Source organism: Nelusetta ayraudi, unplaced genomic scaffold (genome assembly GCF_046127955.1).
Source record: "Nelusetta ayraudi isolate G7.1 ecotype Tasmania unplaced genomic scaffold, CSIRO-AGI_Nayr_v1 ptg000048l, whole genome shotgun sequence".
Classification (NCBI taxonomy): domain Eukaryota; kingdom Metazoa; phylum Chordata; class Actinopteri; order Tetraodontiformes; family Monacanthidae; genus Nelusetta; species Nelusetta ayraudi.
In genome coordinates this window covers 15145498-15170999 of record NW_027466098.1, presented here as the reverse complement: position 1 = coordinate 15170999, position 25502 = coordinate 15145498, and the positions used below count along the sequence as shown (strand labels likewise).

The following is a 25502-nucleotide window of genomic DNA, read 5'->3' as shown; positions in this document are numbered from 1 at the left end:
CAGCCCAATTATGAGCCTCTGCCTCGGCTTTATAGAGAAAAGATCAGTCAACTCTGGAGTTAACTGAAGTCGGAACAAACTTTAATTCCACCACGGGGGTTCAGGCTAATTGGTTTGAACAGGCAATCTGGCCGCTCGTCACATGGCTCGGGAACGGCCACACATTCGAGAGACATGCCTGAATCATTTCTGTACCTGTCCCACTACGCTCTTCCCTTGTTCTGGACGTCGTGCCACTGAGACAAAAGGATGAGCGAAAGGCCTCCCAGAGGCCCGCTTGGCATTCAGCAAGCACCTTCTCTTTCTTGTGAGCCCCGCTGGGGGACACCTTCTGCCATCCACTCATTCATAATCCAAAGCACACTTGGTGTCTGCTCCACTGGCCAGTGTCCACTGGAATAATCTTCTCCCAGCCACTGCAGACACCAGACGCTTTAACCTTCATTTCCGCAGGTTTGGCTGCGCTTTTGTTCTCCTCTCGCAGCCGGCTCACACCCACACAGGACCGCCCCTGGGAAGTGGCCGCTGCAAATAGGGTCTTATCTGAGGAATAAAGCCTCTCATGGATGCCCCGACAGGGAGCTGCGGGATCCGTTGCGCGTGGCGAATATAATTATCCGGTATCAAGATAAAGGGAAATGCATACAGTATTGATGATTTTTAATGCCAAAGTTTCACCATTTGTCCAAATTTGTCTTCCACAAGATTTCACAAATCTTAGATTAATCATCAAAAAATGAACCAAGATTGAAAATAAATGACTTTAATCAGTGATTCATGAATTAAAGTCTTGATAGCTCATCAGTCTTGATAGCTCATCAGTTTCAATCAGCCAGGAATAAAATCTGCATGTTTTGATAATGGGAAAAAAGGGTTTTAACTCAGGCAGGCCTCCTGTTGCACCATAAAAATATAAACACTTGACCACCTAAACCTAGCATTTCATTACTCGTGACTATTTTGTGGTCTGTTGGCATCAATCAGCAGATTCCACAATCAAACAGAAGCTCCCGCACACTTTCCAGCTCTCTTGTCTCTTTATTGATAATAAAAGGTTTCGGTCGACAGACCTTCGTCAGGCGTCACACGTGGCGTCCATCAACAACTTTGTGGATGACTTCTGGGTGGCGCCCTCCTCCTTCACACTTGTTCTTTCGGGAGTGCTTCGATTTTCCTTCTGTCATTTTTGGATCAATCAGCAGATTGAAATGGCTGATTTTGCACAATTTGATACTTTCCTGAATCACTTGTTTAAAAGTAGGGGGGAAAAAAGCAAAGCACCAAACCCAACGCTCACTTCATCTTCATTAATTTCCCCTCTTAGTTCAGCGTCCTTTGATTGTCTTTGCTGTCTCCCGATCTGCGTCTTGACTCATGTTTTCCCCGTGGGCTCCAAATGTCAGAGCAATTTGCTGCGTCGAAACGAGTGTTGGCAGCTGTTGTGAGAAATTACAGATTTCGACACGGAGCTAATCGAGGAAACTTCCATGCTGTGCTACTTGAGTAATCAAGAGCTAGCCTAATGGTCGGGTTTATCATGTGCCGTTGAAAGGTTGAAAACACGCCCACGCACACGACCAAACAGTCTCGCGGGCGGTGATCCTCTGGCTGGCGTTCACACTGAAGATCTCTCCCAGGAGTTTGGATTGATCCAACAATCTGCGGTATTTTTGCAAAATCTTACAAAAACAAGACTGCTGGGAACATTGGATTGGACGGCTAATCAGAGCAGCCCATCGAATGTGGCATCGCGGTGCCGATTTTACTGAGAAAAACTGACCTGCAAAGAGCAAATCAACACTCGAGCCCTTCACGTCTGTTTTGCTTTGAGCGGAGGAGGTGACGACGTAGCCAAAACTCCCGTCTCATCGATGATCCTGGGCTTAATTTGTGAGTTGAACAGCAATTATATGAGGCCGAATCCAAACCGCCTTTCCAATTACAGCATTGTCTGATGAAGTGAGTTTTATGTAGAAACACATAATAATTGGTGCTGCGTCAAAAAGAAAGTTGTTTTTTTATGGCTTTTGATTATTCTCACAGAGACATGATCTGATTTTAGATGTTTAAATCCAAGTCATATTTTCTCATGTGAAACTCACCTTTGACCTGGAATTTCTCCCAGAATCACATTCCTAATGATTCACTCCCCCATGTCTGTATTTTATATTAAGTGCTTTATAACTTAGAAGTTTTACCCACTGCAACTTGAAAATCACTTTACAATCTGGCCATGAATATATATATATAATTTAGCTATTCTCAGTGGCAAAAGGAAAGGGTCACTGTTGGGGTGAACTCCCATTTAATTCTTTAAATGATCTCCTCTGACATTGCTTCTGCGCCCTCCTTCAGCGTTACAGCTTCTTACCCATTAATTATCGCGGTGCACTGTCCATTATATAACAACGGGACCTCTTAAAGAGCCCTGTTCTTCACAAGCCATCAAATTTAACGTTGCAAGCCAAGTAGCTGCTGCATGTCAAGGTGAAGCGGTGTAAGAGTTGGAGGGAAATATGCTGAGTCTCTATTTCCAGTGTCCGTAGGAGGTTAAACCCTAGCATCTTTGCTGGAGACTGTAAACAGAGGGTTAAGTACTGCTTTCTGGGCCGCTACAGAGCGTTTGGGATAATTAATCGTGCCTGGATTTGATATTGAACGTGACATGGGACCTTTTTAATCCGTCACCCAGTGGCACACAGTCTATATCCACTCGAGCACAATAGAGACGTGTATATTTTATTTGGATGAAGTATGGATTGGTTTAAAAACTGCTGCATTACAAGGCCGCGCGTCGACGGTCGCTAGCGGCCGCGTCTTTGTGATTAACCCATTAATTATTGATTTGCCCCTTCATATGGTACAACATGCCCTGGTCAGGCAATTTACCATCTGCAGTCCAATTTTGTAGCTTGTCGTCTTGACATTGCATCAATACCACTTACCTGCTAGCGGCTCTTCGCTAGTCCCGGACGGGAAATGGATTAGTAGTAGTAAGAGTAGAAAACTGAACCGGATAAATGTGCACTCGTGTATTTACCTCAGTGCACAAAATTAGATCATTAATGAAGAGGTGAATAGGGTCCCAGCCCTCGTACACACACACATAATCTCCTTGGTGAGATGGTTCATTCATTCCCTGTGTACACATCAAATTCCAGTCTTTTTTTTCTTTTCTTTTTTTTGGCGCCGGTTCTGCCTCGTGGCCCATTTCCGATGATTTATCCCGAGCCCTGCAGAGTTTATCTTTATTCAGTGGACCTCCAGGCAAGGCTGATAACACCAAGGTCCCTCATCAATTCCTTCCACCGGCGCTCTCTCGCCTTCCCCTCGGCCACGTCCACGCCCGCCTCCCGAAGATTAGGTTGACTCTCTGTTGTGTTGACTGGCCCCGGCAAGATGAATTCTGGCGCTACCCCACAAGATGCATGCCTTGGAAGTACAGCAGAAAATAGCCACAGTTTGCAAGAGGAGGCAGAGATCACCACGACTGTGCGGTGGTAAAATAACCTTAGCATGGGCAAAGGAGGTTCAGCAAAATTTTGCTGCTTGCAATTTTGGCCTCATTTGTGAAGGGAAATAACATTGTTAGATTTATTGGGGGAAATCAGTCTTACAACAAAGAAATGCTCAAATTAGAAGTGCACAATCCTCTTTGAGCAGTGGGCCCAGTCGACGATAGGAACCACTGTAATTTTTAGTTCGTAGTGGCTCTACAGGGGGTTATAAAAGGAGTTGAGGGATCTCTGTCTTTCACCTCATTGGTCCTGCATTTTCCCTTTTGCCACATCCCCACCCCACACATCCAGATTATTATTATTTTTTTTACGATCTGCACCCCCAGGCACCCATCTTGTAATACATTTTCTGGTATCAGCTGCTCATCACGGGATTGCAGCGCGGCACAGGTTGCGTTAAATTTGTTCAGCTAGTGTCACTAATGAATGGCTGCCTGGAGCAGATGGCTGATGAGGGACATGTGCACGTTTATATCGCACAGCTCGGCCTGCTTGCTACTGATTTCAAAAAATATTCCTTTTACCAGAGCACGTGAGACGACAGAAACACAGGAGGGAGGTGGTGAGCTTTGTTTTTCCTGTGATCCTCGAGTGAGCGTTTTAGGTGATAACGTTTCAGACAGTTGAGGTGGCAGCGAGGCTTCGTGACGCTGCAGTGCAACTAAGAATTACAAACGGCTTTGCGCCGTCTGCATTGTTTGCTTTTTCTTTTACACTTTACCCCAAGTAATGTTTCCCTGTGTTTACCGTTGTCGTCAGTGTCAAGGAGTTTCAGTGTAATGGAGGGGAAAGGTCAAATGCTGCAACACCTGTTAGAACCTCTCTCTTCTCCTTTTGCACTTTAACACTTCGGAGGGGGAAAAAAAGGTATCAGCTCAGCTCCCCGCTGACTAATTATGGCTCTAAATAGTCTTCAATTTTTAATTACCCCCCTAATTTGCTCTCCCTCTGCGCCGCCCAGCTCTCTTTTTTTTTCGTAACCCCGGTTTCTCCTCCAGGAAAGTCGCAAAGGCTAATTTATGTGTAACACAATTATGGAGCAAAAAAAAAAAGAAGAATGTAGACGACTGAAATTTGTCACGTCTGCTGCTTGTACAGCGTTCTGGGCGTGCGAGTCAATACATCCCCTTGCTGGGAGTGATCCCTCACGATCACACGCAACCTGAGGCAGCGGCTTAATGCTGAAAAACAGCTTTTCAGAGAAGAACAGAACAGTTTGACACATTTATAGATTGGAGTGAGGAAGTCTCTGATGTTTCCTCTTGCGGTTCTTTTATTAAAGGCCCTTGATTTAAAGCTTCCTGCGGCGTCCTGCAATCTGTGCGAGTGGGCCGCCGGACGCACACACTTCATGGATTCTTCCTTCGCATTCTCTCCTTCCAGCTTATCTCATCAATAGTTCGCCCTGGGGGAGCTGTTGATCTCCACGCAGAGACTCTCGATTCTCATCACTCGTAACCACAGCGGGGGAAAAAATATTTTTGCCATCGGTCAGAAAATGTTCACCCTCTCTACCTCGTGTACAGACTCCAAAGGATCCTCCAAGTCAATCGGCCGCCGAGCGCTATCAACCGGTATTCAGCGATTGGCTTCAGGTCTGTGAGATCAGGTCCAGCAAGCTGAGTCAGTTTCTGTGCATTTCTTCCCTCTGAAATCCAGGTGTGAAAACAAGGTTTCAGAAGGTCTGGCATTGAGGAAACCTGGCAGACTTTTTCTCTTGGAGTTCTTTGCAATAACGACTCACGGAGCAAAATCTCTGATCGTATAAAATTGCCATTTGTGTTTTCTCTGAGAGAATTGTTAATGATGTTCGGCTCCAGACATTGTGTTTGGACTCTCTGCCCCAAATTTCCCTTTATTCAAGCATGACACAGTGCATTGTAATAGGCTTATTCTGCCTGTATTAAAGGCACTTTTGATTAAATAGTTTCCCAGCTCATCTCCATGTTTGACTTGACTGCTTCATATATATGTTTAATGTGTATGTTGCTTCCAAATGCCACAATCTAGATTTCCGTTTGATCATTGGTTAAATAATCAAGTGTTGAAATGGTTAACTCACAGCAGAGTGAAGTTTTGGGGTAATAATATTTTTGTTGGTTTGTTTATCTTTTCATATATTTTTTTTTAAATCATACATCACTTGATGTATTATATATAGAATACTCTTGATAATGAGGCGAGGACAAGAAAATACATTTTTTTTTCGCTGTGGTGTTGAAGAATTTATTAGACTTAAAGCATCACAACTCGGAGGCTGTTTGGGGGATTTTCTTGCTTTTCCCAAGAGTTCTAAACTTTTAAAGTCTGCCTTTCCCCCGCCTGAACTTTAATTTTGATGGTGTGTGTCTGGCTGTCCGCAGGGAGTGACGTACTGCGGGGAGAGCTCCGCCAGCAGCCTGACCATGGCTAATGTCCCTTGGCACCAGGAAGTGGTCGCTTTTGTCCAGCAGCTGGCCGACATGCTGCCTCAGTATGAGATCGCCTGTGAACACGAGCACTCCAACTGTTTGCTCATCGCACACACCAAGGTAAGAGCTCCGAAAGCCCTCGGCACCAAGAGTTTCTAAAAAAAAAAAAAAAAGTCTAAAAGTCTATATGCTTCTACACACGCACGCACAAACACAGACAGTAATGTAATTTGCTTATTTTCATTCACATTTAAAACAAATCTGAATACTTATTTAATATAATACATAAAATAAGTATTTCAGAGAAGGCTAATTTCATCAGCCTTCTCTGAAACTATTTCAAACTGTCCTTATCTGACCTCACAACACTTTTTTAAAGGAGCATTACCTTCAGTAACAAAAGACAAATATCAAACACATGTGATTACATTACCTTTGTTCTTGGACATTTGATAATAAATTGTGCGTATTTGTCAACTCTGCTGATGTGGAAACACTGGAATCTAATCAGGCCCCCTGAGTCCAAGATGGCGGCCCATTCATTTCAGTGAAGTTGCTCACCCAGCGCATACGCTGAAAAGGTTTTTGACTTTTGCATTAATGGGCCCATAGAGCATGAGCACTAGTGTCACTTCCCATCATGCCTTTGTAACTCGCATGATCTATTTGGCCAATCAGAACGTTACTGGAGAACTTCACTTACAGACACGTCAGGACGCGGCCAATCAGAACGAGCTGAGACACAGCAGCTTGTATGACGTTGTGACATCACGCTGGGAATAAATGATTTTCTGGCCTCTATCATTTTTTTACACGACTGAAAGACCATCACTGAAAAATCTACAACAGAAAGATTTGCTACGAATCGTGTTTCAGGTCCCAGTCGTCCTGTCAGCCGTTTTAAAGGCCGGTATTTTTTTTAATGCCGTCTATGAATTTTTTTTTTCTCGCTGCAGTACCTTGACTGACCACTGGGGAAAATCGTTGCGCCGCCATATTGCAAGTCCGGTATCCAGTTCTGATAATACATCCATAAATAGAGCATTGTGGGAGATGCAGTTTGGTCATCCCTTAAAGCAGCAGAGACTTTAATTATAGGTTAGTCAATTTTCACAGCCGGCCAGAATCAACCTGTGGGTAATCATGAGTTAGCCACGAGTTACATAATATATGGATGGCATATAATAACAATAATTATATATATATAATTTAATATGGTCATAAATGGATCTCAGCTGAGTCAGTGTTAGAAAACAAGTGCATGCGTCATATGCTTGACTTTATGCCCTTCACTTGTTAGAATCCATCAGATGCGAGCTGGATTCACTGTGTGAACGCTGCTCAAATTTCACAGTGCCAACACCTTTATTAGGTGCAGCACCTGACTGTCTGCTCGCAGTAGCATTGTAAGTCGTCATCATTATCTGTGGACCCAGACTGTCGATGCTGTATGAAGCCTCCCTTCACACACAACAATGAATAATATCCTCCTGGTGATCCTCCCTGATTCTGTTGTGCTTCCAGTTCTTTTTGCGGCATGCACGCACGCACGCACGCACGCACGCACGCGTTTCCTTTATTTCCATTTTCAAAGCAGCTTTGAGGACAGACATTCACAGCAGGTTCCCACCAGTCAAATTAGTGGTTTGATTTCCTTCTTTTATGATCCTTTCTCTCTTTTTTGGGGCCGGTAGCTGTTTGTTTTATTTTCCCTCCTGTTTGCCTTCCACCCAAAATATGCAACTATCAGAGTGTTTTCTCGTCCCGCGTGGCTCACGGCGCCCCAGGAAGCATCAGACAGCGGCGGAATCTGCCAAGGAAACTGCCTATCAATAATTAATGAATGATTAATTGGTTTCTTGGCAGGCTTTTCTTGGCAGCTCTCTATTACACTCGCGCGCATAAGTGCTGCGTTCAGTGTGTGATCACAGTTTATTTAAGCGCTCAAATTGAAGACTTTATTTTGCTATTTCCTGGGGTTATTTTTTTAAAAGCAGTCTCCGCAAATACTACTTTTGATGTTGCTTATGGTAAATGTCTCCAGAGGGATAACTGGGAAAATAAGAATATTCTTCTTCTTTTTATCATCTAATTCTTCTAATTTTCTTCCCCAACTAATCCTTTGCTGCTCAGTGAAAAGCTGAGGCGTTCCTGTGCCCAAGGTTTTTTTTTTGTTTTTGGTTATCCGGCCCCTTTAATATGTAAAGGGCAAGTAGTCGAAGGCAACAAGTGCATGGAGAAGCATAATTACTTCAGAACGAGCAAGAGAGCCGAGATAATAAATAAGGAAGTGCTGCGTCGAAACAAATATTTGCTGACTTGCTTTGTTGAAAGTTTGTACCCGTGTGGAAACGGGGGATATGTTTGCTAATACTACATACAAACCTGGATCCGTGTTTGTTTAGTTGTTATTATAACGGAGAACACGGCTGGTGCTGGACGGCCCAGGCTGTCTTATGTCTATTTTTAGCCGCGCTAACAGAAGGTTCGTCTCTCCGGCATTCTGTTCCTGGCTCGGAGACGACGGACTGGACAGAATTTGGTCTTCGCTCTTAAGCGTCTCTCACGAGACCAGCCGACGGCTCTCCGAAGACGATGCCATTGTGCATTTATTTCAGAAGTCAAGGGGGGGAACTAGCCGCGCGTCTCACCGGCTCAAATGAGAACATTTTTCCATTTAGTATTTTCTGTTTTCACAAGTCATTGTCCAAGATGTCCAGATCTCACGGTACAATAAGACATCAGGCCGTTAAAAAGACATGAAACTAGACCTGGGAAATAAAAGATGCAAATATTAAACAATTGAACTTTAAACAGCTACAAGCAAAAATGTGCTGCAGGTGTGCGTCACTTACAGCCCAGAGTTGTTTTTCTTTAATGGCACATTAATGAAAAATTGAGGAGCATCGCATGTTAAGATCCTAACAATTCTGTGACATGATATTTTTTTTACATATGTTGTCATTCAGCTTCTGTCAACATGATGTGTTTGTATTTTAAGACTTTAGTCTCGGCTGAGTGAATCATCCAGCTGCATCTCCACTATCTGTCTCTGTGTGGGGAAAAAGGTGTTCAAAGCGAGTCGTTCGCTTAATTCCATCCCATCCTCACACGACAACTGCTCGGTCAATGCATCACTGAATCAATGTGGCCTCCCTTTACTCATTTTCGTCTCTACATCCCTTTCATCCGTGTGTCAGTTTTTCAATTTACGAGCAGATCCCCAGAAATTTCTAATATACACTCCCACACACGCCCTTCATCTCGTCTTCACTGGCTGCGCTCAATCATCACGGGTTGAACGTATTGGTGCTTGGGTGCAGGGTCTGTCTGCCTGCTTACTAATAGCCCGGCCCGACACGTTGTGAGAAGAATGAACAGCATTTTGCTCTCACTGCCGTGTTAAGCTTTGTAAAAAAAAAAAAAAAGAAAAAAAAGGGTGGTTTTTTTTGAAGAAAAAAAGCAGGAGGAAGACTCGACCAGAGACACAGACAAGTATATGTATATATTTTAAGTAGAAAACATTTTCTGCAGAGTATATAAAAAATATATTGAAAAAAAAAAAAAAAGAATAAACGCAAATATTTTTCAGATTTTCTTCATACTTAGAAATGTTCCTTCTTGCCTAAATGAGTTAATCTGCTATTTCGGGCCTGTCATCAATAATCCAGCAGAGTTCAGAGACTTGGAAGCGTTTCTCAGCTCCTCCCGCGAACTCGGAGTCTGATGTTTTTCTTTCTGTCGAGTGTCTCCTGTGCCCTGGATGTCTTCCTGCAGCACGGCGGGGGCCACAATTCGGGGATATGAAGTCCTCCAACTTTTTAATGCTGGTTTACGTAACGGCAGAGTCAAGAACGTATCGCAGCAGAACTGCATTAGCCGCATTGTGCGCACGTTTTTCTTCTGGAAGGCGCTTCGGTGGCTCTTCCACTTCCTGCTGGATGATGTTGACGTGCGACGTGGCCGTTTAGAAGACATCAGAGCTGCGAGGCGGCGCGTGACGCACTGAGATAAAGCGATAAAGAATCAGATCAGCCTCGACTGTCCGTCCGCATCACCGCGGCATTCCTGACGTCTCCCTTTTATCTTTTCTATCAGCGGTTAGAAGATTCTCTTTAATCACTGCGCTGATGTTTCTCGTAGATCAGCCACAAATCTCTTTTTATCTCTGGTTGGGGTTGCAAAATCAAAGCAGAAAAGCAGAAAATTTCCAAGTCAGGTTTCCTGAAACTTGGCCCTTAAGAGTGAAAGTTGGCGAAGTCTGGAGGAATCTACAAACTGTCAATCGTAAAGATTTTGCTTTGTTCAACTGAATAGGCATCTACGCACTGAAGTAACATCAAAACTGACTTGGCATTGTGCACAAACGCAGAATCTTTCTGATAAACCTGCTGACTTAAGTCGTTTCACCTGTTGTCAGAAATTCTTTCGAGTTTTCCTGATTTATTATCGCGTGACATTTTTATTGAATAAGATTTTTCATGTGGCAGCAAGAAGCCATCTTTTATTATGTTTTTATCCCCCAAGCTTTTAATCTGAAAAGCCAGTTAATGATTCACAATATTCGTCCCAGTTGGACACGAGCCTGTTATCTGTGTTGCAAGAAATTCCAAGCAGAGACCGAGGCTGCTAAATACAAAGACACTTGAGATCACAGCTCATTCGTCTAAAGAGGCGCAGAGCTTTACAGATGAATGGAGGCACCACAAGTGTCCATTTCACACCGAGTTAAATGAGAGATTTTTTTCCTGAACGCTGCTACGATGGCTGCTGCGAGCTGTCGGTCATGCTGCAGGGCCTCTGCTCCTCCCGCCCAGAGATGGAACCAACCTCACTGAGCACGAGGTGGAGGTCAGCAGTGAGGAAACGATCACCTCCTTCCAGCAGCAGCAGCATCACTGAGTTTAGAAGAGAATCGATTAAATGAATATTAGTATTCCACAACCTGCTGGTCTAGTGGGATTTTCACCACATGGCGACCATCTCTGGGTTTCACAGAGAATGTTGTCAGAAAAAGTAGTGTATCCGGTGAGCTGAGCAGCCTTTGTGTTAATGTCAGGGGTCAGAGGTCAGAATGTGCAGACTGGTTGGAGACAATAGAGAGGCAAAAAAAAAACATTAAATGACCACTGGTTGCAGCTGCACAAGTCCGGCCTTGAAGCAGGAACAAGGAAGCAACTAATAAAGTGGCCGATCATTGCACATGAATGCAGGTGTATTATTATAGAGATGTTTTAAATAACAGAGATGTTGTTGTTGTTTTTTTTTAAAGAACTTCAGCTTGAAGTGTGAGACTAGTTCAGCTCAGCTGATTGCTCACCTCTCAGCCTCACAAGGTCCTGGTGCAGACCAGCAGTGGGAGTGATGCTCGACTCGCCGGGTCGCCTCTTGTGCTCACGTTCGGGGTCAAACTTTGTAACGGTACTGTGTGGCTGCAGTGCACATCCTGCGGCCCCTGGCGGAGAATCCTTCCCCGGGGCTCCTTGTCGATCCTCGGCTTAGACGACAAGGCGGGCCTCTCGGAAAAAAAAATAAGACGCCGCCTTGTTCGCGTCCCAGAAAGCGCAACTTTGTTCGCTGCCGAGAGACTCAAATGATTTGCAGAGATGCTGCCTGAACAAATATGGTCTCTTGTCGGCACCAAAACATAGAATCCCGACAGACAAGCCCCCCCCAAACACACACACACACACACACACACACACACACACACACACACACACACACACTCCCCCTTCCCACCAGTCTCAGGCCTCATTAGCGATGCACAGAGTATCTGCTCGCTAATGGCCGAGGCTGGCATCAGGCTTCCAAAGGCTCAGTAGCGTAACGCTGCCACTGCCTCAGCTGGCAGTCTCGTCATCTGCAGCAGAAATGCCTTTCATTTGGCCCAAACAGTCCCTTACAAAGTGGCACTCTGTGGTTTTTTTTTAAGGCTAATTTGCCGCCTCAGAGGGTGTTAAGAGCGCAGAAGCTCAGAGACGGCGACAGTTTAAAAACCTCCCGACTCTTTCGCTTTCCGGTGACTTGGGGTTGGCCGTTGTTGATGATAAGTGGTTGTTTCTTAGTTTCCAGCTTTTGCACAAGCGATCTTACCCACTGGAGTGCACCGTTGCATGCTGGGAAAGAAAGAGAGGAGTAGAGAGAAAGGGAGGGGTCACCGCTTTCACTCCACCGCTGGTTTGAGGAAATTCTGCTGGAATGAGTGTAGAAAAGTGGCGTTTGAGGCTTTGCTGTGTGTGTGTGTGTGTGTGTGTGTGTGTGTGTGTGTGTGTGTGTGTGTGTGTGTGTGTGTGTGTGTGTGTGTGTGTGTGTGTGTGTGTGTGTGTGTGTGGATCGCACAAGTAAACAAGACAACGCACACACATCCTCTGCTTTTGTCTTCTTGCTCTCCTTCTGTCCTTTCCGCCCACTTTATCCTCTTAGTAAGATTGATGGTGATTTGGATAAAAGAGCAGTGATTGATTTTTTTCCTCTTCTTTTTCCTTTTTTTTTTACGGCCCAAGAGATGTGTATTGAGTGATAGCGGCAGAAACACTCTGAGTGGTAGTTTTTTTTTCTTGCGTTTCTTTGGTTTTTTTGCCTTCTTTCAAGCACACGCAGACAGATTGGGAGATGGAAACACCTTCCAGAAACTTCAATTTAATGTTTGCATGTACACAGGAAGAACTCCATTTGTTGGGTTTTCCATCCGCTTGAAATAATCAGCCTCCTACATCCACATACATGCCAAATACAGCCTAAATATATAGTTGTTTTAAAATGCCGACATTGCTTAACATTTTTTTATTGATTTATTCCAATTACATAAATAAATTCTTTCAAAATGGTCTCAAAACTTATTTAGTCCCCATTGGTTTCTTTCATTATCTCCCTTCTTTTCTTAAGAATCCCCATGGACCACCCAGTGTTTAGTCGGCAAAACATTTACATTCCCAGATTAAAATAATTGTATTTTTCACAATGTTCCATCAAGTTACTGTACGAAATGTTTTTTTTCTTTGTTAATGTAACTTCAAGCAACTGCTGCTCACTCACGCGTGACTCCTCTCAGTTCAAGGTGAAGGGCGAGTGGTGGACCTGGATCGACTACGAGCGATTCCAGCAGCTCGCCCAGGCTCACGAGGAGACGCAGGGACAGCAGAGCTTCTCGGCCCTGGACTACATGGCCAAGACGCCCAGCTGGGCTCTGTTTGGAGCCCGCGAGCAAGGCTTCGACCCTGATGACACCCGCTTCCAGCGGCGCAACAAAACCAAAGACATATCTGGGTGCTGATGGCAGCATGGCTAGCGTTTAGCCTCCTTCATCGATTTTAACTCTTTTCAATTGCCTTGTTTCTATTTCCCCCATTGCTATTTGAAATTCTACACTGTATTCAATGAACCAATGTAAATTTGCTTCCTTGATGCGTTTGCTCTCCTGTAAGGGGACGCAAAGCTTGGGAGGTGATGGGGCAAACATTTTTTCGTTGCACTCTATAGGACCAATCAGATTTGTTACTACTCCCTGAGAGTTTGAGGCGTCATCGCTTCATGGCTAGCTGTCTAACAGGAGCCAACACTGTCCACTGAAAAAAGACTTCAGTGCTACGTTTTGTTTTCTTTTTTTTAATGTAAAAATGCCGTCCAGCTTCCACATTAGCCTCTTTTAGCAGTTGACCGTGTTAATGATTTCTGCCAGATGTCCTTCAGGAGCCCTTCAGCGCAGGATGGGAAAGTCACATGAGACTCTTGCGGCACTTTATACATAAATTCCCTGATTGATTATGGACTGCAGGCGAATTCAGACGGTTAGCTCCAATTTAAAAATGCTGTCTGCCGGAGGTCGGCAAGACGGATGAGCCAGATTTCCAAACTGAGATTTCAGCGATCCAGCTGATTTGTGAAGCTCTGATTGTGCGTTTGTGAGTTGTTTTTTTTTTTGTTTTTGTTTTTCTAATGTTACTGGTCTAATCCATATGTTTTATCCATCTGACTGCAGCAGCACTCAGGACAATTTGCACTGTTGAACTTTAACCTGCTGCGGCCACGTCTTCACTTTCTTTATCACCTTGTTTGGGTTTGTTCGATTTTTTATAATTTTTTTTTTTTTTTTTGAACCTCGTAGCTGCTTTGGTTTTCTTCCTGTTAAATCTCATTGAGTCTTGAGCTGTATTTTAGTTAAAAGAGAAGTTAAAAACCAAAATTGTTTTTATTTGAATGTCATTCCAGTTGTAACGGTTCATTTTTTTCATTTGTTGTCTGTTGAGAGAACATGGCATGTATCTCCCAGAGTAAAATGTGTTTAGACAAAGCTTTTTTTTTGATGATACATATTTCTGGTAAATATAATTTTTGTTTTGTTTTTTTCTGGGGTATTTTGGAGCACTAAAGTGCCATTGTCACAAATAGCTACAAATCCAGGGGAGAACCTTTTGACATTCAGTTTCACACACGATGATTCATCCAACCAATCTGCAACAAAATGCGTAAATTCAATATCACTGACAAAATGACTCCCTTTTAAAATAAATGTTCAAAGGAAATATGATTGTCAGCCTCAGTGATTAATTAAACACATCACGTCCTTCATGTTTAATCCTTCACGAGTGTCTCTCCCTGAAGTTATGACATTTCTCTCTCTTTCAAGTGCTACTGGATTTTCAAAGAATTTCCTTTTGTTCTACCTTTGCTTCGGCTTGTGTTAAGATGCTGGCCCTGCGTTCCACCTCCCAGCGAGATTTAACTGTTGGGAGACCAAAAAAAACAAATAAAAATGAGCTGAAGAAATGCATCATTGGAGAAAAACACATTCCTATAGCACGAGAGTGCGTGGAAAAAAAAAAAATATTAAAACAAGTGTTTATGTAACGGGGGCCAGTTACTGCCGCAGTGCTGAGCTGCGGGGTGTCAGTGGCTGTGCAAACATAATAGTTTTCCCTCTAAATCGTCCATTAACCACAGCGCTGGTAAATATACGTGTCGGATGATAAATTAATCATATATCAGCGTTTAATGGCTCTGCCCTATACTTTGTAGCGTTTACTGCATTCAGTTCACTGGACACCAAGCAAAAATAGAATATAAAGATTGTTAGACTTCATGAAGATTGTGTTTAACATTAACCAGCTTTAGCATTTGCCGTGCAGCCGGAAAATGCAATTAATGGTTGCAGCGGTGAAGCCCTGAGCAAAACTGGCCACAACACACACACACACACACACACACACACACACTCTCTCTCTCTCTCTCTCGCTCTCTCTCTCTCTCTCTCTCTCTCCCCCTTTCTTTCCAACTCGTATCTACACGTTAAATTTACGCCATCCGAACGTTATTCCGGACTCAGCCCTCATCACCTACGAGTGGAAGATAAATTTTTCATTACGTGAATGCGTGCGGCGATAATTTCTGAATAAGAAATGTGTTTTTATCATCCTCGGGCTCCCCCTACCCTTTCACGACGATGAGACAAATAATTAATAATTGAGATAAAGTGAAGTGAAAAGGTGGCGGTAATTGTCTCCGGCAGCGAAAGCGTTCACACAGGAGGTGGAACAGAGGCGGGAAGATTGAAGAAAAAAAAGAAGCTCTTTGTTTGTATAGATACTGAATTACTTTTCTACTTACGAGTATATATAGCGCACACACACACACACACACACACACATACATGTTGCTGAAGTTTTCATCCCCTCTTTTGATCCAAATCGCTCAGTCCCTGTTAGTGAGCGTTTACCAGAGCATATGTGAGGCTAAGAACTCACACTTGGCTGAGCCCAGACAGCAGATGGAGACTTAAACAGCAACTCGGTTCATCCAAAAAAGGCTTTGTGCTGTATTTTCCTCCACAGAGCGTCGAGGTCCTGTTAAGTGGCGTAAAAAGCAGGCACCTGAAACAGAGGAGCCACTGTTTTGGCAAGGAAACACAGTGACATGCTTTTATTTTGAAGCACAGTTCCAGTTTGGTTCAGAGTCCCAAGAGCAGTCTCAAGAGGCCGGTGGAATAAAGTCAAAAAATATTGACAGAATGTCCATTAGAGGCTGAACCCGGCGCCCCGTGGGGCCCATTATTGTCACGCTGCGGTGTGTTTTGGTCGAGCAGAGGTCACCTGGATCGTCTGTCGTTAGAGCCGCGGGGGTCGGCCGAGCTGTGTTCTGTTCCTGCAGCGCCTGTTGAAAAACAGGAGGTAGCGGCTCCGCTGCTGCTCTTCCTCTCTGGCCGTGTTCTGTCCGTTTTGAAGGCAGCCGGCATCGGATTGCAAGTTGTGACGGCTGTAAGCCCTCGGCCTCCTATATACACTTTCTCTTGTCAACCCTGATGATTTCAACCTAAAAGAAAATCTGTGTTTTTTTTGCCACGTAGTGAAGTGAATAACAGAGCAGCATGACAAATGGATTGTCACATCGGGCTGGATTAAAATCTGTTTTTACCTGACGCTGATTTATTGCACATTGTCCTCAAACTCAGTAAGATAAATGTAACTACATAAATCACAGTGCACATAAATCATCTCTGACCCATTTTTACATCTTCTGACTGGCAGTGCTGACACTTGAGAGAGCACCAGGACACCTTTTAACATTGATTTCTCTTTGTTTCTTCCTTTTGAGTTCTCAAACAGCTCAGACAACTTTATTGATAGCGCAAGGAGAAATTCTATTGCAGCTCACACCATGACACCCACCCAAACAACACCACCGAGTGTTCCGTCTACCGATACCTGTCTGCCAGTGAAAAAAAAAAAAACAGAGAGGAAGAGGTCAGAGGACAACAGGAAGTTAAATACCTGCTGTGTGTGTCTGAACTTCTAGTATTGGAGATGTAAAAAGAAAACTGACTCAGAAGTACAATGACATTCCTGAAATGCGCCTCGATGTTGAGACAACTGTGTGGAAATTTGAAGCTTTGTCTCCGTCAATCTGTTTGTGACCGGCCCGCAGTCCCACAGCTGACCAGCTGGTGGCGCTCCCTCAAGCCAGCAGGTTTTTAAGGAACAGGAACCAAATATTGAGCTTCACCCCACACCAAGGAGGAAACATTGAGTTTACTGGCAAGTGTACCTACTGGACTGCTGAGCTCCGGCAGGTCATGAGCTACTTTCCCACAACTAATTTGGTAAAGACACGACGAGATGAAAGCAAACACTAGCACTGCTGCGGTGGATAAACTCCATTCCCAGGCAGGACACTTCCGCATTTTCTGCTCCAGCTGTGCTGGGACGCTTCCTCCTCCATCTCCTCCTCCTCCTCCTCCCCCTCCTCCTCCCCCTCGTCCTGGACCTCTGCTCTTTTTTTTCACATGGCTTGTAACATTAGTGGAGCGCAGCTGGGATTGAGAGGCGGCGGCGGCGGCATGAATGTTCCGTCAGCGTACACCTGACCTCTCGTCTCGTGGAGGCAGCGGCGGCGGCGCTGAACAGTTTGTGCATTTCCAACTCTCCCCTCAGGCCTCCTGTTTATCTGGCAACCCACGCCGTCGCTCAAAAATTAAACCTGATAACACAACATTTCCCCCCCAGTAGTGTAAATCTTCTGTGAAACAGGTGCCGTGGGGAATGACCTTGATTAGCTCCGCTGCTAATTCTCCCTTTAAACTAAGCGACTCAATTAGATCAAATGACAATCTAGCAAAGGCGCTGCCTTGCATTTTGAAATGATTTTAATTATTTATTTATTTTTATAGTTGGGACGATGATTTGCATTCCCACCGTGCAATGAATCCTCGCCTGACAACTGACTGGTGGTAGATCACGCGGCATTGCAATGAATCATAGAAAGTCTGTCCCAGTAATGAGTGCTGAGAAGCGTTGTGGGTGTGGAGCGATTAGAGATATGTGCTAATTGCCTGCTGCGTGTCCCGCATCATTTCTCCCCTCGCTCAGAAAGTCTCTGCACTCAAAGATTCTTAAAATATTCTCAGTGCATCTTTCAAGTAAACAATTGTATGCAAATTCCTACATTTCCCAATTTGGCCTCGGTGACTGTTGCTGATCTTAACAAAATACAGCTACGATTGTTCTGCTTAGGTCTGCAGAATGCATTGCGGTTCAAAACAATGGCCCTACGACAATCACACATGAGCTGTTTTCAGCTTTTAGAAGATTGAAATCGATCAGACTATGCAAATATTGCAGGCTTGTGCGGCGGCGGCGGCGGCTGGATTTCAACTCGACAGATCTGGCTCGTCCGTCTTGCCAACTTCAAATGGAAAGCGAGTCTTAAAGTTCCTCTATGGATACAGAATTGGAAAAAAGAATAAACTCTCTTGCTGGTCTGGAAATCCACAGGAGAAGACCAGTAAGGGATAAGGATACTGTACCTTTACTGCTGCGACATGCGACTGATGTTGTTTCTTCCCTCAATGAGATTCCCAAAGGAAGCTTGGAAGTTTCAAATCTGATCGCTCCTCTTGAATCCGTGAGACAGACGGTTCACCTAATCACCTCGTGAGTTTTTCTTCCTCGCTCTTTCTCTTGGCTCTTGGATGCAGGAAATGCTCCATCTGGTGCGCCGGCTTGCAAATATTGTGTCATTCGTTCAAGCATGCAAAGCCAGCAATGCATTTGCATACGACAATCTTTACACTGCAAGGCCGACGATGTAGCAGCACTGATTCCATTTCAAACTGTCTTTGTGTTCAGTGGGGTGGGAGATTGTCGCTGATAGTAAAGACACGCATTGTAAGTTTGGGAATACGGTGGCAGATGCCGGAACAGTCGGTTACAACTTCTACCAGTTTTAGCAGGATTGGGTATCGTTAGCAACAAGCAAGTGTTGCATGAATCTGCCTGTTCGGTCCATTGGAAAATTAGCTTTTTCTCTGATTTGCTGAATTTAGCGTACAACTCTAAGTCGAGGAAAAGGCAACTGAGACACAGCCGGTCCAAGACTAAAGTCCATCTCTGGGTTTCAGGGATTGATGACATCAACACACAGCTGCACCCAAAGGGACGGTCACGGAATGAGAAGATCTGTTAAATCTAAGATCGTCCTTGCGATAACAACAGGAGAAGAGCTGACAAATGATCTGCAGTTCTCTCCCCTCTCCTCGGCCTGGGGAAGTGACTCCCGCCTAGAGAGATCATGCATGCGCGGTGCACGTTGATAGAGCGCTCACCGCTGTGCACCAGGTGGGAGATATTTTCTCCTCTCCACTTTCCAGCACCGCAGTCGTTGTCCTCGTGCTGTGAAACCCGGGGAGGTCTGATTGATGAGCGGACAGGTTTTGTGGGCGAGAGGCCGAGTCGAACTGTGAGCTGAATCCCACTCAGCTGATTATTGTCTGTCTTGCAGACAGAACCGAAAAATAGGAGCCACGTGACTTTGGATTGCCTCACGGAAACAGACTCTGACGCAGGCGCGTGACGTCCTGCGCACGTAAACCTCTAGCGTAAAGTGCAACTTTAACGCACGGTGTTTGCACCGTTAGCGCGTGGGCACCCGACTGCGTCTGATCCGAGGTCGCTGGAACAGGAAGCGTTTGTTCTGTACATTTTCAGTCACACGCCAGTGATCACGTTTCCTGCTTGGTTACAGGGAACAACACCAGAGCTGCCTTTAATTCACAGTGAGAAACTAACCTGGTCTGATTTTCAGTGGGAGGGAATGACTTATGCATTCCAACACGAGCTAGAAATTAAACAACACACAAATTGCTGTTCGCTTAATAAATTCTTGCTGCTTCTTTTTTAGAAAACTGATTGCCACCGTCTAGACAGAGCAGGGCGCAGGAGCAGGAACCAGGAACTGCAACATCTCGGATAATTTTATTTGGTTTTATTGCCGACAACTAATTCTAGACACAATAAAAGTGTTCATCACCCAGCGACCGGGCCCATTTATTTTTCTTTTCATCCAATCAAAGCAGAAGAAAATAAGATCTTAGGTTGTTTTAAAATATTATATAGACATAAGGACTTACGGTTCGACCTGTAACGCTAGATGGAATGTCCAAGGGAAATGTTTCACGTCTGTTTAAAAGCAATGGGAAGCATACGACACCATTTTAAAAATAACAATAATAAGCAGTTCCCTGCACTAATTCCTGATTTTGCTGCTTTGGTTCCTGTGCGAGACTTGACTGAGAATCAAGCTCTTATTAAATTTAGTCAGGATCAGTGAAAAGACGTTGTTTTCATCTGGCAAATGCCCTCTGTGCCGTTCGTTGCTCTTCCTTCTAATGAGGAAAAAAAAAATGCCCGTTCTAGTAAATTGGTCCATCTTGCTGCGCTGCACTTGGTTCTAATGAATCATTTGGGAGGTTTTCAGGCCTGAACTCTCACAGATCCCGAAGCTTTGAAAGGTGACTGTCACGTGGTTTGGCTCCACGTCCGCTGTGAGTTTTCATATCATACATACTGTATCATTTGATGAATATTATGCAGGGCTTTAGGGCAGAATTACATTCTGAAGTTGGAACACAATGTTTTTCCTGCCAAGTCCAGAGCTATGGACGAACTGTCTGCATAATCCACAGTAATCAGACAGAATGTTTGCAGCTACAGAGGTAAAAATTGCATCACTTGAGCTGTATGTTTCTGCACTTCCTGGCGCTCTGTCTGATTATAATTGAATGAAATTCTAACAGTTGAAATGTAACAGTTATATAATCACTAACTGTGACTGTTTGTGCTTTTTACACATGCCGAGTACAATTTGGATGCATGGCTGCAAAGATGATACGTGTGGGAATAACCTGTGCTTTCAGCAAACGTCACCTGAACTCACGTGGAAAAAAGACTGAATTTGCTGGGGTTCCGCCGCAGCCCTGGGGGCTTTTATTCAAATTAGAGGGGCTCTAACTGAGAACCTAAAAGGTTTTATCTTCCCACGTGAAAGATTCTTCTTTATAGCATGTACAATTGAATGATTTACTTATTAATTCAAGTTAATTCAACAAAGAATCAATCTTTATAAAGTAGCTTCTGCGTTAAGTTTTAATTATCAGATTAGCATCACATCATATTTCCTAGAACTTCATATGCTTACACTATCCTGTCCGGCCATTAATCATCATTAACCTCCAGGACATTTATTTCACTTTTGTGGGGGTAAAGTAGTCAAGGATGAATCATTTACTGCTCACAATTACTTGATTTGCAGTCTAAAGATGTTCAGAACTAAAGATCAAGCGTGATCTGCAGACGGTTCAGACTTTTCCTGCAGGAAAACTCTTCTACGTCGCACTATGCATCAGGAAAAAAAGCAATCCTAAACCTATTCTGGGCGTTCATACCTCTTGGTAATTAAACTTTATAGCAATCGACTATCCTGCACCTGAGTGCCCTGCCGAAAGAATCAGCCCTGCACACATCCTGTGCCTTGCTGTTGAGGTTGCGACGTGTGCAGTGTCCTCATTATTCAGTTCTGCAACGTGGAGGAAGGGGTGACCGATCGTTTTGGCAGAAGTTTGGTCCAATTAGATGCAGGTGGAACAGTGCAGGGGGGCTGACAGATGCCATGGCACAAACTAGAGGAACATGGTGACGTCGACAGCAGCAGTATGTGTGTGTGATATATATATTTATATATATATATGTATGAACATATATATATATAAATATATATATATATATACATGAATGATACTGTATGTTACAATCTCTGCCACTCTGGTCTGTGTGCATGAACACAGTGTGACTCGTCAGCCGGCACAGATGTCTCACGTTTGGTTGCATTCCAGGGAAACTGTGCGAGGACTTTGTGCTCTACTGTCTGCGAGCGTCGTGCTGCTCGGCGGCCACATATGAGCAGAGCGAATGCAGGAGCGGTCAGATGACGCGATTATCCGGGCCAAGCAGCGTCTCAGTTGCAAACGCTCCTTATGGCGACGGCAGGCGAGCGAGATACCATTACCATATTCTCTGATATATCACAGCTTGGCTCGCGATTGCTGCAGCATACAAATGAAGTTGTTTTTTCTCCCCTGCACATATTGATAGCTTTGCCGAGGTGATGAATAAAAGAAGTAGTCTTGTAAAATCTCTGTAGCAGCAGTTTTCAAAAAGGTGGGGAAAAAAACAACAAAACACACAAAATATCACCAGTTTCCTCCAACACTTTGCTTTGGTGATGTATGTTTACAGGAACATTGAACAGTATGTTACTGGCAGGCTTGCACGATGTGGGCCAAAATAACATACTGAGTTTGAAGTCATAGCGTTCTGCTGCATGCAGCGATGTGTTCTGTTACATGTTCATTATAGGGGCAGTTCAATTGCTTCTTGATTCCCTGAGGAGTGTCTTTTCATCTCTTCCTCTCCTGAAGTTTCAGCGTGGATCATGACTCGCCTGTCGATCCTGAAATATGCAGCCAGCTTTGTAAGCAGCACATTAAAGTGATCTGAATCTCAAACATGTTCATTCTTAAAATTCAGTCAATTGTTTTAGGTGTTGGTCTCCCTGTTTCATTGACTTAAGACAAAGGTTTGAGTTAAATTACCTAAATAAACTTATTCTGTTCCTGTATTATTTGGTGACCATGATGATAATTTCCCATCCTGTTTTCTTCCAATTTTTTTGTCTTCCTTTCATATTCTGCCATGATCCAACAATTTTGTGCAAACACATCCAGCAGATGGAAGGCACTGTGGTCCACCTCCAGCTATCAGGCATATCAATGGAGTCCTAAATTTCATTATAGCAAATCCATAACAGACGTATTGACTCATTAGATGAAGCCTCTGCAGAAACAGACACTGTGACTCACTCCATCAAGCACACACACACACACACACACACACACACACACACACACACACACACACACACACACACACAGATATACAATATGAATGCACTGCTGAGACATGCAGTAACAGTCACACTAGCGCATATACACACACACACTTCTTGGCGCTGAACTTTCCGAGGCTGAACTGGTGGAGGAGCTGAGCACAGATTGGACTTGTCACACATGAAGAATGCCTGCATGTGTGCACAAGTGTGTAAGAAAGAAGCAGAGACTGAATGGGTCCCCATGTTGTTCATATGAAGAGCGAGTGCAAACCTGCATCAAATGATAATCATAATAAACTGCAGATGAATCCAAAGGTCTTCCCGTCAATCTTCCTGAGTCTTTACTTGGCAAATTTACATGATTGGTAATTGCAGACTTTCTCTGCTGTGCAGTGACTGTGTAAATGCAAATTTCCTCATAAACAAGGGTGGGTTACTTTTGTATTGTGGGATGATGTTGGAATTGAAGTGTGTTTATTGCCATCCCTAATTAAAGGAGATCCATAAACTATGTGAACGCAAACATCTTTGGCTCCTCAATCTAAACAGCCCCTATCAGCGTGCAATGCAAGTCAGATTAGCAAGTCACATGCTGTTCCTGTCAAACATAACTAGACTGTCGTAAAGAGCGAGGGTCACATGACCAAATCAATTTGCACGCAGGCTCGGCTGATTGAAACCCAATTAGGAGGAACAGTCCTTTTTTTCTCTCTCCCTGCAGAGTGTGCACAGGGAAACGTGAGCGTTATATAAACAGTGAAGACGAGATGTTGTAGATCATCGGGGATTTTTTTCAGCACATCAAGCACATAAGTGGGGCGTGGTCCAAACGACCTGTATCTGGAACCTTTTTAGCGTTGATGCTTCACAGTTGGTTCACAGGCTTCCCTTTTTTTTTATTTGCAAGGCTGCACAGTCTGTTATTTCATGTTGTCTCCGGTATTTGTAATGTTCTTTCATCGTGATCCATTGTGTAAAACAGCTATGCAGAAGACGCTGACGTCAAAATTAAACTTGACTAAAAGATGAGCCCACACACGTCAACATAACCACCGTTTAGATAAGCAGATGACTTTTTCATTTCATCTCCAGAAAAGAAAAAAAACTCCATGAAAAACAAATTACTGGAGAAACCTACTGGTAAATTGACTCTAACGTCATGACTCACTCTCAGTCATGCTGGTTTAAAAACCTTGTAAATGGCTGAAAATGTGAAAAATAATTGTTTTGTGTGTGGCAGGAAGTGAGTTGGGGTGTCGCAGCGCTTTGGCATTTGTGACGGGCACATTGGGCCCGGTTGGTTCTCTCTGATTGTATAAAGCACTTTGAGACGCCTTTGGTTGTGATTTAGCGCTGTACAAATAAAAGTTTTATTATTATTATTATTATTATTATTATTATTATTATTATTATTATTATTATTATTATTATTATTATTATTTTCCCCAATACTTTAGTGCAACTACGCTGTCTGTTCACACTGACAAACACTGCAGACTTTTGATGAAAGCCATTTCCTCCCCTGGGGGGGCGACTTTAACTGACAGATGCAAGAACAGAGCCACTTGACTTGGTGATTTGGAAGTCTAAACGATAGGCTGAGCATCACACTTGAATTAATTTTCAACACATTTTGTTTAAGGTCTGCAGTTATGTTGGACATTGGCACGGAAGGAAACCAGCAATTGATCCCATACTGGGGCGGAGGGGAGAGGGAGTGAAAAGGTTTTGTATTTGGTCTTGCTACTTGAGAAACATGTCCAATTACCGTTTGATGGTTTGCTGTGTCTCAATTAAACAATTGAATGAAAACAAATATAAGTTTCATTTATTTTTTACAATACGTTTCATGGGAAGAAAAACCTTTTCAAATTTTTTTTTTTGTATGTTTAAACTGAGGCATCACATACAGGTACTACTTTTGAAAGTGACGCCACCTAGCGCCGGTTAGTTTGACAAACACACACTTACTTAAGATGCTCAACAACAACAAAAAATATGTGAGACGACATTTCGCGTTTATTGACTTTTAAATAGAACAACTGTGGGAATTGTCAGCGGTGTTCTGGTCCAGTTTCGTCGGCGTCAACGACAAGATGTTTGGGAGCCCAACAGGCGTAACAAGCCAATCGCTGCGCTGCGGTTCGATTGCGCATTGATTTGGCTTGACGCGTGCCGTCGTCCGCCGGACTACGTTCATCAATCTTCCGGAACGTGTGCTCGCCACACACCTGTGCGCGCGGAAACATCGGTCCCCTCAGACTTTCCAACAAAGGACGCTGACGGTGAAAGCTTTTTTTATTTTTTATTTTTTATAATCGCCCCGCTGCACAACCTCCCGCACTCCTCACCAGACCTAATTACACACTGTAAGCACGCGGGAAGCTGCGTGCGAAGAGTGAGGAGGCGTTGAAAAATTAACGAGAGTTTGGTTGAAAAGTGTCTCGCTTGAGCGCCGCTGGACTTTATTTTTGTCGGGAGAGAAGAGGAGGAGGAGAAAAAAAGGAAAAGAAAGACAATCTCTGTGACATCTTTTGAATGCACAATGGGAGAGAGTTGCTGAATTCTTCGAATGAAGGACTGATATTTTCTTTATCGCAACAAGGGGGGGAAAAAGAAGGGGAAAAAAAAATCAAACAGGAACCTAACGGCGAGCCTGCCTGAGATCTGCACCGTGAATCTGGAAACTGGACTGTCTCCATCGATCAGCGGCTTTGACTGATCTCCGTCAGACACTCCAGCCCCTCAGAGGTAAGAGTCGATAAATGAGCCTCTCGGGAGTGTTTATGGGCGTATCGGGAGCTATTGATGGGTCACACTCACACCTGTTCGGATCAGAGGTTTGGTTGATGTCTGT

At 44.0% G+C, this 25502-nt stretch overlaps 1 protein-coding gene across 3 annotated transcripts in view; it reads left to right on the top strand.

Annotated features, from left to right (window-relative positions):
* Nucleotides 1-14198, top strand: part of tyw1 (tRNA-yW synthesizing protein 1 homolog (S. cerevisiae)) — a 31423-nt gene extending 17225 nt beyond the window's left edge. For all 3 annotated transcript variants that reach the window (XM_076036605.1, XM_076036604.1, XM_076036603.1), the window contains 2 exons: nucleotides 5882-6049; nucleotides 12984-14198. In XM_076036605.1, the coding sequence (XP_075892720.1) occupies nucleotides 5882-6049; nucleotides 12984-13205 (390 nt within the window). In that variant the 3' untranslated portion in view covers nucleotides 13206-14198. The remainder of the gene's footprint in view (nucleotides 1-5881; nucleotides 6050-12983) is intronic.
* The last annotated feature ends 11304 nt before the right edge of the window (nucleotides 14199-25502 follow it).